This window comes from Electrophorus electricus, chromosome 22 (assembly GCF_013358815.1).
Source record: "Electrophorus electricus isolate fEleEle1 chromosome 22, fEleEle1.pri, whole genome shotgun sequence".
NCBI lineage: Eukaryota > Metazoa > Chordata > Actinopteri > Gymnotiformes > Gymnotidae > Electrophorus > Electrophorus electricus.
In genome coordinates, this window is record NC_049556.1 from 13581255 (window position 1) to 13593754 (window position 12500).

General features: G+C 43.0%; 2 protein-coding genes across 8 annotated transcripts in view; one reads left to right on the forward strand and one right to left on the reverse strand.

Annotated features, from left to right (window-relative positions):
* The window catches only part of txk (TXK tyrosine kinase), a 15590-nt gene extending 7263 nt beyond the window's left edge, over window positions 1-8327 (reverse strand). The window contains exons 1-9 of one of the 6 annotated variants that reach the window (XM_027024838.2): window positions 8226-8326; window positions 4014-4062; window positions 3671-3740; window positions 3361-3548; window positions 3146-3205; window positions 2990-3044; window positions 2274-2353; window positions 715-842; window positions 366-440 (exon numbers count right to left, since the gene is read on the reverse strand). In XM_027024838.2, the coding sequence (XP_026880639.2) occupies window positions 366-440; window positions 715-842; window positions 2274-2353; window positions 2990-3044; window positions 3146-3205; window positions 3361-3548; window positions 3671-3740; window positions 4014-4062; window positions 8226-8238 (718 nt within the window). In that variant the 5' untranslated portion in view covers window positions 8239-8326. Of the gene's footprint in view, window positions 1-365; window positions 441-714; window positions 843-2273; window positions 2354-2989; window positions 3045-3145; window positions 3206-3360; window positions 3549-3670; window positions 3741-4013; window positions 4063-5680; window positions 5697-8218 lie in introns of those variants that run through there. The other 5 variants (XM_035521614.1, XM_035521613.1, XM_035521611.1 and 2 more) reach the window with 5 other exon arrangements.
* A 796-nt stretch (window positions 8328-9123) lies between these two features.
* The window catches only part of tec (tec protein tyrosine kinase), a 19886-nt gene continuing 16509 nt past the window's right edge, over window positions 9124-12500 (forward strand). For both annotated transcript variants that reach the window (XM_035521687.1, XM_035521688.1), the window contains exons 1-4: window positions 9124-9407; window positions 10162-10343; window positions 11262-11366; window positions 12311-12392. In XM_035521687.1, coding sequence (XP_035377580.1) covers window positions 10206-10343; window positions 11262-11366; window positions 12311-12392 — 325 coding nt within the window. In that variant the 5' untranslated portion in view covers window positions 9124-9407; window positions 10162-10205. The remainder of the gene's footprint in view (window positions 9408-10161; window positions 10344-11261; window positions 11367-12310; window positions 12393-12500) is intronic.

Sequence of the window (12500 nt, forward strand, 5' to 3'; positions counted from 1 at the left end):
ATATAAATAGACGTGTTGATTTCATCACCCTTTATGCTTTTTTTGTCCAACCGCTACACTTAATCCCTCTCTCCCTCCCTCCCTCCTCTCTCTCTCTCTCCCTCCCTTTCTCTCTCTCTCCTCCTCTGTCTCTCTCTCTCTCTCTCTCTCTCTCTCTCTCTCTGGGTCTTCCATGTTCTTTCATGTTTCATGTCAGTTTGGTGAGGTCTACCTGGGCAAGTGGCGAAACTGGAGATCCCAGTGCAAACTCACATGATAAGACCAAGGCAGTTAATATGTGCTTCAAAATCAGCATTGTGTATTGCAACACTCATATCTACAGGCAGGTGTGTGTGTGTGTGTGTGTGTGTGTGTGTGTGTGTTACCTGAGCTAAATCCTGCAGTAGCAGGGAGACACTTTCCCATTGGTCCAACAGGATACCGCAGTCTTGTTACAAGACCTGCATTTCAAAATAAGGCAAAATTTATTTTACAGTAAAAGAATATTGTTAGAATGTTTATATATATTTATACACACAATGTATTTATATTTTATACTATATATTTATGTTGTAGCTTTGATGCACTAGAAAAAAACAAATAGAAAAATGATAGAAAATAGAAAAAGTGCTAGAACAAATGAACAGGAAAGAGAAAAAATAGTATAAGAACAGCTTGTTGAATAGTGCACATGGGTGGAGCTTAGATGGGCGGGGCGCATATGGGCGAAGCTACCTGCAGCGTTGTGCTGGTGGTACTCGATGACTTTAGGGATGGAGCTGAAGATGTAATTCTCGGCCAGGAAAAACTGCCCTGTGTCTGTCTGCTTTATATGATAGTGCCTCACATCTCCCGTGCTCTGCCTGATCAATCAATCAGTCATCAATACATTAATTCTCTATTGCATCACACGCCCTTTCCTCCAAATCTTCAGTCAGTCAGCCAGCCACTCTATTAATACATCTTTAAATTAATATGATCTTGCATTACATGTTCTACACTCCAACTCATCAATGAATACATTAATCAATCAGGCTATCTATGATTAGAGGTAAGGTATCTTTATTGCCACTGTATAGGTTTGAGACTGAGGAGAGTCAATGAGATGAGACAGGGGTGATGTCATGGAACGCTCCCACTGGTCACGTGGTATGGCCCACCACGTGCTGAGGAATTCACTTTGTTTTGTTTGTAAGCATGCCCTCCTTGATAGCACACACCTGCACACGGTTTAGTGTTATGTGTCTATATGTATTTAAACCCGTGTTGGTGTGTGCATCAATGTTGGTCATTGTTCATTGTGCTCTGTGACTGTACACTGTGACTGTATACTGTGACTGGTTGTATCACAATGCAAAGACCTTGTATGAATCCTTTAGTGTTTAAAGAGCAGGATTAACTGGTTTACCTCAGTCCTTTAGTGTTTAAAGCGCAGGATCTACTGGTTTACCTCAGTCCTTTAGTATTTAAAGAGCAGGATTAACTGGTTTACCTCAGTCCTTTAGTGTTTAAAGAGTAAGATTAACTGGTTTACCTCAGTCCTTTAGTGTTTAAAGAGCAGGATTAACTGGTTTACCTCAGTCCTTTAGTGTTTAAAGAGCAGGATTAACTGGTTTACCTCAGTCCTTTAGTGTTTAAAGAGCAGGATTAACTGGTTTACCTCAATCCTTTAGTGTTTAAAGAGCAGGATTCACTGGATTACCTCAATCCTTTAGTGTTTAAAGAGCAGGATTAACTGGTTTACCTCAGTCTTTTAGTGTTTAAAGAGCAGGATTCAATGGTTTACCTCAATCCTTTAGTGTTTATAGAGCAGGATTAACTGGTTTACCTCAATCCTTTAGTGTTTATAGAGCAGGATTAACTGGTTTACCTCAGTCCTTTAGTGTTTCAAGAGCAGGATTAACTGGTTTACCTCAGTCCTTTAGTGTTTCAAGAGCAGGATTAACTGGATTACCTCAGTCCTTTAGTGTTTAAAGAGCAGGATTAACTAACTGGTTTACCTCAATCCTTTAGTGTTTGAAGAGCAGGATTAACTGGATTACCTCAGTCCTTTAGTGTTTAAAGAGCAGGATTAACTGGTTTACCTCAGTCCTTTAGTGTTTCAAGAGCAGGATTAACTCGTTTACCTCAGTCCTTTAGTGTTTCAAGAGCAGGATTAACTGGATTACCTCAGTCCTTTAGTGTTTAAAGAGCAGGATTAACTGGTTTACCTCAGTCCTTTAGTGTTTAAAGAGCCGGATTAACTGGTTTACCTCAGTCTTTTAGTGTTTAAAGAGCAGGATTAACTGGATTACCTCAGTCCTTTAGTGTAGACAGACACAGTGTAGCTGTTGGGCTGGCTAGAATCTCTGACAATAAAACCACCATCTTTACCCTTTCAAACACACACACACACACACACACACACACACACAATAAGCAAACTGTAATTAGGTAGTGACATGAACTATGTATGTTAGAACAAGCAAAAATCTACACTATCCTGTGCAGTGCAGTCAGTCCCTAGATCAGGACTGGAAACCACGGCTGTGAAGGTTGGACCGACTGTAGGGACCCACACTGACCTTAATCATGATCTTCTCATGCCAACCAGACTCCAGAATGAGTTTAACACCCCGGAGTGGCTCATGGGCAATGTTTCTTACACAGATGTTAGGGAGCTGAACTAACTGCAGCTGGAGTATCACGACCATATAAAGAGAGATGGATCCTTCCCAAACATTCTCTCTGTCCCACTCCAGAACGGAGAATTATCTTCTGAGTGACAGCAAAACCTTCAGTGTGGAACTGACACCTGCACTGACCAGTGGGGCACTCAAACATTGCAGGGGTTTATTGAGCCCTGTATGCATGGGGGATGGATGGATGGATGGATGGATGGATAGAGATGGATGGATGGATGGATAGATGGGGATGGATGGATGGAGGGATGGATGGATGGGGATGGATGGATGGATGGATGGATGGGGATGGATGGGGATGGATGGATGGATGGACGAACTCCACTCACCTCCTGTCTTAGTAAATTCTCAGCTTCAGATCTGTTAATGTTCTTGCAGTACCATCTGTAAAATTACAGAAGCTGTGATAAAGAATATATCTGTGCATACACAAAAGTCAGTTGGAGTGTGCACGTGTGTGTGTGTGTGTGTGTGTAATTGCTCACTTGTTAGCCTCTATGTTGTGTTTCCCTGTGACATAGTTACTGGGGATGAAGCCCTTATTCCTGACAAAAAGACAAAGAGGGACCACAATCAAAATCATTAAAGCAATTGAAACTGTTTCAATGTGCACACACACACACACACACACACACACACACACACACACACACACACACACACACACACACACACACACACACTTGTTGTTCACACAGACCCGTCTTTATCCTGCACCATCCACCAGAGCCTGTCCTGCTTGTGGAGGAGTGTGTACTCTTCACCGTGTGTCAGGCTCAGGTCAGAACGCTCGGTGGCCGTGAAGTCATACAGAGCCACCAGCTTCTGCTGCTCACCCTCCATGTTCTCGGGAGGAGGAAGAGGGAGCTTCTTCATCGATCGCTCTGTCTGGAGGCAACAGAGGGAAGGAGAGGAGAGTGGATGGTATATCAATACACTTATACATACTGTCTCAGAATGACAGTACAGATGGAGAGCTGGAACAAACACATGAATGAGCATGTCCCTACCCTGCCAGCATATCCTGGAGATCTGTTACAATGCCCACTTCGGGAATTGAGATCCACATGTGTACTGGTACTGAGAGAGAGAAATTCTAATAACCAACAAAAACAGACGGATGGTCTACCTGGTAATGACTTAATCTGTCCAATACAGTGTCTCATATCTCTCTTCTGATTGGGTATTCTCTAGTCTCTTCTGATTGGGTATTCTCTAGTCTCTTCTGATTGGGTATTCTCTAGTCTCTTTCTGATTAGGTATTCTCTAGTCTCTTCTGATTGGGTATTCTCTAGTCTCTTCTGATTGGGTATTCTCTAGTCTCTTCTGATTGGGTATTCTATAGTCTCTTACCAGGATTCCCAACCACAACAGCAGCAGAAGATGGAATACATGGAATGACCTAGTGAGGGAAAGATAGAGAAAATGAATCAAGAAAGCACAAGCACAACTAATCACAAGCACAACTGACACTAATTGAGGAGTCCATAAATACAAATAGTTTTTGGAAACAATGGAACACTCTTGATAAATCTAAATCAGAAACATTGGCCATTCAAAACAGTGACACATGGATAACACATTTTAAATCACTCTACAATCAATTACCCAACAATACAAGACCTGAACAAAAGCATATAACTGAAAAATTAAATATATTAGAACTAGCAGTAAAAGACTTCCAGAATCCCTTGGACTCACCCATTACTGAGCAGGAAGTTAGAAATAAAATTTCGACTCTAAAACCAAAAAAGCAAGCGGGCCTGATGGGGTTTTAAATGAAATGATTAAACACAATAAAAACTCCAGTTGGCCATCCTCAAACTCTTCAACATGACTCTGAGTGTCAGTTACTTCGACGACATCTGGACTCAAGGTCTTATAACACCTGTTTTCAAAAATGGACATAAATTTGACCCTAGTAACTACCGAGGCATCTGTGTGAACAGTAATCTGGGGAAGGTACTCTGTAACATTATTAATTCAAGACTTACAGACTTCCTTATGAAGCACAGTGTCTTGAGTAAAAGTCAGATTGGATTCATGCCAAATCACTGCACATCAGATCATATTTACACCCTACACACCCTAACTGACATACAGGTTAACCAGAACAAAAACAAAATATTTGCATGTTTCATAGATTTCAAAAAAGCTTTTGACACTATCTGGCAGAAAGGCCTATTCTACAAATGACTGGAAAGTAGTGTAGGGGGTGACGCCTATGACATGATCAAATCCACGTACACACACAATGGGTGCGGTATATAGACTGGTAACAAAAGGACTGTGTTGTTTTCTCAGGAGTGTGGAGTGAGACAAGGCTGCTGCTTAAGCCCAACATTATTCAGCATTTACATCACTGAATTAGCCTCCATCTTCTAACACTCTGCAGCACCTGGTCTCACTCTACACGACTCAGAAACCACATTACTGCTCTACGCAGATGACCTGGTTCTACTGTCACGCACAGAGCAGGAGACACAACAGAACCTCGACTGGTTGGAGCAGTACTGACAGACCTGGACCCTGACAGTCAACCTGAAAAAGACTAAAACCATCATTTTTCAGAAAAGAGCCAGATCTCAGAGAGACGCATCACGCTTCACGTTAGGGACACAAACACTAGAAATGCGTACAAATTACAATTCCTTAGGACTGAAGATCAGTTAAACTGGAAACTTCAATCCAGCAGTCAGTGAACTGAGAAAGCACGCAGATTCACATTCAAATACCAATTCAAATTTGGCTCAAAATGTTCCAGTCTATCATAGAACCAAATCTGCTGTATGGTTGTGAAGTATGTGGGCCACTCTCAAATCAAAATTTTGAACAATGGAACAAACACCCAGCTGAAATTATGCACTCTGAATTCTGTAAAAAATATCCTGAAAGTGTACAGGAAAACAACAAATAATGCATGTAGAGCTGAATTAGGCCAATTTCCACTATTACTCAAAATTCAAAAAAGGATTATTAAATACTGGCTACAATTAAAAAGCAGAGACTCCCACTCCTACCACTACAAAGCCCTGCACTGCCGAGAGGTGAGCAGAGAAAAGAGTCCCCTCACACAGCCGGTCCCCTCACACAGCCGGTCCCCTCACAGAGCCGGTCCCCTCACAGAGCCGGTCCCCTCACACGGCTGGTCCTCTCACACGGCTGGTCCCCTCACACGGCTGGTCCTGACACTGAGTTCATTAACACACACTAACACTGTAACACATCAGAACCAGTTTGAAATACAAACAATCAGATCAAACCAAATTATTACATTTCAAAAACAAAACTACATTACCCATTGGAACACACACACACAAGCACCAAGCAAAATGCAGTGTTATTGACACACACACACACACACACCCGCACGCACACATACACACCTGCACGCACGCACGCACACACACATACACACACACACGCACGCACACACACATACACACACAAACACACACACACACATACACACACAAACACACACACACAAACACACACAAACACACACAAACACACACAAACACACACATACACACAAACACACACACACACGCACACACGCACACACGCACACACACTATATTACCCAGTTTAACTATTAACTATTTATTATTTTCCATCCTCATTACTGATTTGTTTTCCTTTCACTTCTTCCAGGATTATTTCAGACCAACGACAGTTTCTCTACAAGCTCTTTATCAGAACACAACTCTTACTTTCCATAACTGCAAAGGTTGGAATGTGTTAAATTTATGTTATCATGTTATCATATTGCTTTGGCAATACTATAATTGTACACTCCCTGGCCACTACCTGGATTTAACTAAGCAAATGGGTAAGAGCGTCCCATTGGATAATTACTGCACGGGTGATTGTTTCAGATGGCTTCTCATTTATTAACAACCATGTTGAAAGACACATCCTGTGGTCTTGGAAAAAATGTTAATCTGTTTCAGAAGGGTCAAATTATTGGCATGCATCAGGCAGAGAAAACCTCTAAGGAGATTGCTGGAACTACTAAAATCATGTTAAGAACTGTCCAATGCATTATTAAAAAGTGGAAGGACAGTGGAGAAACATCATCTTCTAGGAAGGAATGTGGTCAGAAAAAAATCTTGAATGATTGTGATTGGCAATCACTTAAACGTGTGGTGAAATCAAATCGTAGAAAAACAACAGCAGAACTCAGGGATGTTTAATAGTGAAAGTAAGAGCATTTCCACACACACAATGTGAAGGGAACTCAAGGGATTGGGACTAAACAGCTGTGTAGCCTTAAGAAAACCACTTTTCAGTGAGGCTAACCAGCGAAAAATGGCTTCAGTTTGCTAGTGAGCATAAAGATTGGACTCTGGAGCAATGGAAGAAGGTCACGTGGTCTGATGAGTCCAGATTTACCCTGTTCCAGAGTGATGGGTGCATCAGGGTAAGAAGAGAGGCAGCTGAAGTGATGCACCCATCATGCCTAGTGCCTACCGTACAAGCCTGTGGGGGCAGTGCTATGATCTGGGGTTGCTGCAGTTGGTCAGGTCTTGGTTCAGCAACATTATGTGCCCAAAGAATGAGGTCAGCTGACTACCTGAATATACTGAACGACCAGGTTATTCCATCAATGGATTTTTTCTTCCCTGATGGCACGGGCATATTTTAAGATGACAATGCCAGGATTCATCTGGCTCAAATTGTGAAAGAGTGGTTCAGGTTGCGTGAGACATCATTTTCACACATGGATTGGCCACCACGGAGTCCAGACCTGAACCCCATTGAATCTTTGGGATGTGCTGGAGAAGATTTTGTGCAGTGGTCCAAATCTCCCATCATCAGTACAAGATCTTGGGGAAAATGAATGCAACTCTGGACAGAAATAAATGTTGTGACATTGTAGAAGCTTGTGGAAATAATGCCACAGCAAATGCGTGCCGTAATCAAAGCTAACGAAATATCCAACGAAATATTAGAGTGTGTGACCTTTTTTTTGGCCAGGTAGTATATATGGTCATGCCAATAAAGCTTACTGAACTAAACTGAGAGCAAGAGAGAGAGAGAGAGAGAGAGAGAGAGAGAGAGAGAGAGAATCACAGGTGATTTTAGAAAGCCCTTAAAATGTTTAAATTTCCCATTGTGACTGAGGACAGGGAGGCAGAGTGAGAGTGGATCAGCCAGTTTGTACATATTTTTATATTAACCATTTCCTGAAGCAGGAATATTGCAGTGAAACAATGTGTAAATGTTTGAAAGGACCTGACTGACAAAACCAAGAGAAGAAGACCAATTCTAATAATAGACTGTTTAGGGCAATTCTGGTATCAATTCTGAAAAATCAGTCGTTTAAAAATAATGAACAGTGCTGAACATACTGCCTGACATTTAACTGACACTTAAACACACAACTATGAAGACGTTAGACCCACTGTGTGTGTGTGTGAGAGAATCTGAAATTATGTGGAAAACCATACACTTTAAAATAAAGGTTAATCTACCATCACAAGCCATAGTCTATCAAACGTAAATAAATACACACACACATGCACTGTTTACAACATCAGTATAATACATACTACTTACTGGACTCAATCATGCTCCCACGGCCAAGAGATGCTGACAACCTCACTAAATCGTTCCAAGTACCAAGCTGTGTGTGAGAGAGACAAAGAAACTGTATTAAAGTCTGAATGCAGTGTTCCAGAGGAAAGGCTGACGTAGGATGTGTGCACTTACGCGCGCATGCGCGTGCACACGCACACACACACACACACACACAAACGACTCACACAGGATGTGGGGTTACAAATGAAGAGAAAGATAACAGCACTACTGACAATCACGATAACCTCTGAATATACCGTGTATGTATACATACGGGCTTTTTTATAAGTGTCTGCATAAGCTGTATTCACTAAGTGCATGTACAATATGAATGTATATTAAATGTGTAAAGCAGCCAGCTGAAACCTGTCGTTTGGGCAAAACCCGCTCAGTCGTGTAAAGGCACAGGACTCAGGACAGTCATCTGAGTTCACTGGATTACCGCTGACTGTAAAATATCTGGCAACCTGCTACGTAGCCCCGTAGGGTAGCCGTACCTAGCAGTGTCCACGCAGAGCAAGACCATTTACACAGCATAAATGTCGCCCCCTGTGGCTTACTGTGGCTTACTGCCCCCTCTACCTGGCGTGTTGTTTTGTTTTTTGTTTTTTTTTTCATCCGCAGTAGGGTTAAGACCCTCATATCTTTCTTGTGAGTTGTGAGTGAAGATATAAGTAGTCATACTTGTTACTCGTAGGTCATAATACGAATAAATCAACGTTAACTACATTAAAAGATTTTATTTTCATTTCGCCCAACGTCATCGAGCTTTGCCAGCAGAATTAAGATATAATAAGTGCTGTAATTCACTTTTTATACAAAAGGGTTTTCTAACTTTTTATAAAAAAGTATGAACTCTTTATAACATGAAAGCACGCGCGCGGTCTCAGTGAAGCGCTGCTGTGAGAACTGCTCAGGTCGCTCTGCACGAGCGCCCTCACGCGCACGTTTATATCCTGCCCTTTGCAGGCGAAGGAAGAGGCGGCGTGCAGACAGCTCGCGCGCTGTCTCGCGCTCCGCAGGTGTCGGGGACTTCCTCGATAAAGCTGGCTGCGCGCGGCACTCTGCCATCAGACGTTTCCTGTTCGTGGCGCACGAGAAGACGCGGTCCGGGAGGAGAGCACATGCGCGCGATCAGGCAGCCCGCTCTCGGGTTTGAAGGTAAGTTCCTCTGCGTGCTGACCCGCGTCCTGCCGCTCCGGAACATCCGAGCAGATGTTCCCAGCGGAGCTGCGTTTAGGCTGCGGCGTTTCATGTAGACTGCAGCGCACTTCACCGACACAGTTACGTTCTCACACGCGAGGCTGTGAGGAAGGACTCCTGATTTCAGAGCCTGAGTAACTAATATTCCTGATTGTAAAGTACCAGCCGTACTGGCTGCTCATCAGGTCTGGAGTTTGTCTTGCCTCACTTCTCTTCCACCCCGCATATCAGAACACATAACACTGCGATGAAAACACAATAAAGCGGCTGTGAAGAAACGGTCTGATGCAATAACATGTAGTTAAGGCACTTAAAGTCAATATTAAAAGCGTCTTCAGTAGTGTTCAGAACAGTGACAACGAAGGTCACTGGACCGATTTCTCATTTCTACACAAATAGTGGTTGCCCTCCAAGTAACTGGTAATTATATGTCTAGTCAAACATACATACGTATGAATTACTATTGCTAAGAGTGAAAAGAAGAAAGAGTCCCTCTTGGACCCCTGGACAAGACCCTTAATTACTCAATTACTCAAGTTGTACTCAGTCATAATTGTGAGTCTCTTTGGATAAAAGTGTCATGTAAACTGTCACGTTTCCCTTTAATCATTTATTATACAGGGGATGATAAAGGTGTCAAAGGCATTTTGAAAAATGGCTATCTTTGTATGTTTGTCTGACAGGAGTGTGTATTTCCATTCACTAATGACAGGCTGTGAGTGTGTGTAAAGTCCATGGCAGTTCCAGAGCTCAGAGATGAGTTCCACAGCTATCCTGGAAGAGACGCTGATCAAACGCTCTCAGCAGAAGAAGCGTACGTCACCTCTGAACTACAAAGAGAGGATTTTTGTCCTGACCAAGACAAGACTGACCTACTACGAGGGACGCCCCGAGGTGTGATGTTCTTCCCTGGACTGCATTAACTCCCAGGCTGTGTTCTGCTCTCTGCTGTGTTATTCCTGGACTGTGTTCTTTCTTGATTGCTTTCTCGTTGGCTTGTGTGGTTAGAGCATGAGTTGGGCTTTTAGGACACTACTTTATCCTAAAACGGATTCATGTGTTTTAAACTTTTTCCTGGCTGTTCCTGAGTGGTGAATGCCTGGAGCAGCGTGGTGGGTGTGAAGTGCTTCGGTCAAACACACCACAGCTGGCATGCTCTGGTAGGGAGGGCTCTGTAGCCAGTGACTGGGCCCAGTGGGTAAAATGTTGAATGCACAGACTTAACAAAAACAGTCTAAGTCAAGTCAGATTGACTTATTTAGTGTGTTTTATAACAGCCATTGCCACAAAGCAGCTTCGCACATGAGCAATAAACTATTCCGGTTTTCTTACACACCTAGTCTGGGTTTGATGAGTGTACGTGTGTCTGAAACCCGTCTTGCATGAGCGCGTCTGTCTAGAGCAGAGGAGTAGTTGTCAGGGGTGGAGGTGTGGTGGCCTACAGCAGGGGGTATCAGGGTGGTGAGAGGAGCCACGGCAGCTGAGACGGGTTGAGGCTCAGGAACATCACCACATCAGGGGGTGGTGAATCTCAGCAGAAAGAGAGAATAGATTATGAGGCACGTCTAAGTTTAAAAAATGTGTGAATTAGGGAACAGTATTGTGCAATGATGGACTCTGGCAGATCTAGATATGGCAGCACAGCTAAAAGAAAAGAGCCAGAAGGAACCATAGATCGGATGTGGTTCAATGTGATCAAACTTTGCTGATATATGTGCTCAAATAACAAAACATAAATTCCTGTCTGTCTGCAACAGACATGTATGTTTGTATATCTGTGTGTGCATGCATGTGCGTGTGTATGTCTTGCAGAAGAAGTTCAGGAAGGGTTTTATTGATCTGCAGCGGGTCAAGTGTGTTGAGATTGTGAAGAATGGAGGCATGGTCATACCGTGCCAAAATAAATACCCCTTCCAGGTAAAACACTCACTTAAACTGGACCCTTAATGTACCTGACCTTGTAATGTTTTGTATAACTGTTTACTTAACCTGAATTGACTCAGTCATGTTCTACCGTGTTAGGAGGGTCCATGTGGCTGCAGGTTCAAATGCTTCCTCAAATGCTCACTTCCTTGTGCTTAATGAGATGATATGAATCTTCAGACAGCGTTTGAGTTATTTCATACAGTGTTTGAGTGTTTCAGACAGTTTGAGTTATTTCTTACAGTGTTTGAGTGTTTCAGACAGAGTTTGAGTTGTTTCAGACAGCGTGTGAGTGTTTCAGATGTTTCAGCTGGTTCATAGAGCATTGATTTCAAACAGCATTTGAGTTGTTTCAGACAGCGTATGAGTTGTTTCATAGTGTTTGGTTCAAACAGCATTTGAGATGTTTCAGACAGTGGTTGAGTGGTTCAGATTGCATTTGAGCTATTTCAGACAGTGGTTGAGTGGTTCAGATTGCGTTTGAGCTATTTCAGACAGTGGTTGAGTGGTTCAGACTGCGTTTCAGCTGTTTCAGACAGTGGTTGAGTGGTTCAGACTGCGTTTGAGCTGTTTCAGACAGTGGTTGAGTGGTTCAGACTGCGTTTGAGCTGTTTCAGACAGTGGTTGAGTGGTTCAGACTGCGTTTCAGCTGTTTCAGACAGTGGTTGAGTGGTTCAGACTGCGTTTGAGCTGTTTCAGACAGTGGTTGAGTGGTTCAGACTGCGTTTGAGCTGTTTCAGACAGTGGTTGAGTGGTTCAGACTGCGTTTGAGCTGTTTCAGACAGTGGTTGAGTGGTTCAGATTGCGTTTGAGCTGTTTCAGACAGTGGTTGAGTGGTTCAGACTGCATCTGCATGTGTCAGGTGTGGCTTGTGGGATGAAGGCAGACATGATCACTGACCATGATCATTCAGTCACTCTCTCTCCGTCTCTTCACAGGTGGTTCATGACTCCAGCACTCTCTATATATTTGCTCCTAGCAATGAGAGCAGAAGTGTGTGGGTACAAAACATGAAGGAGGGTAAGTATACACACACAAATAACACACACAACACACACGATGCACACAGACACACATGCACTCACGCAACACGCACATATGCAAAAGACACAGCATGGGCACGCACAC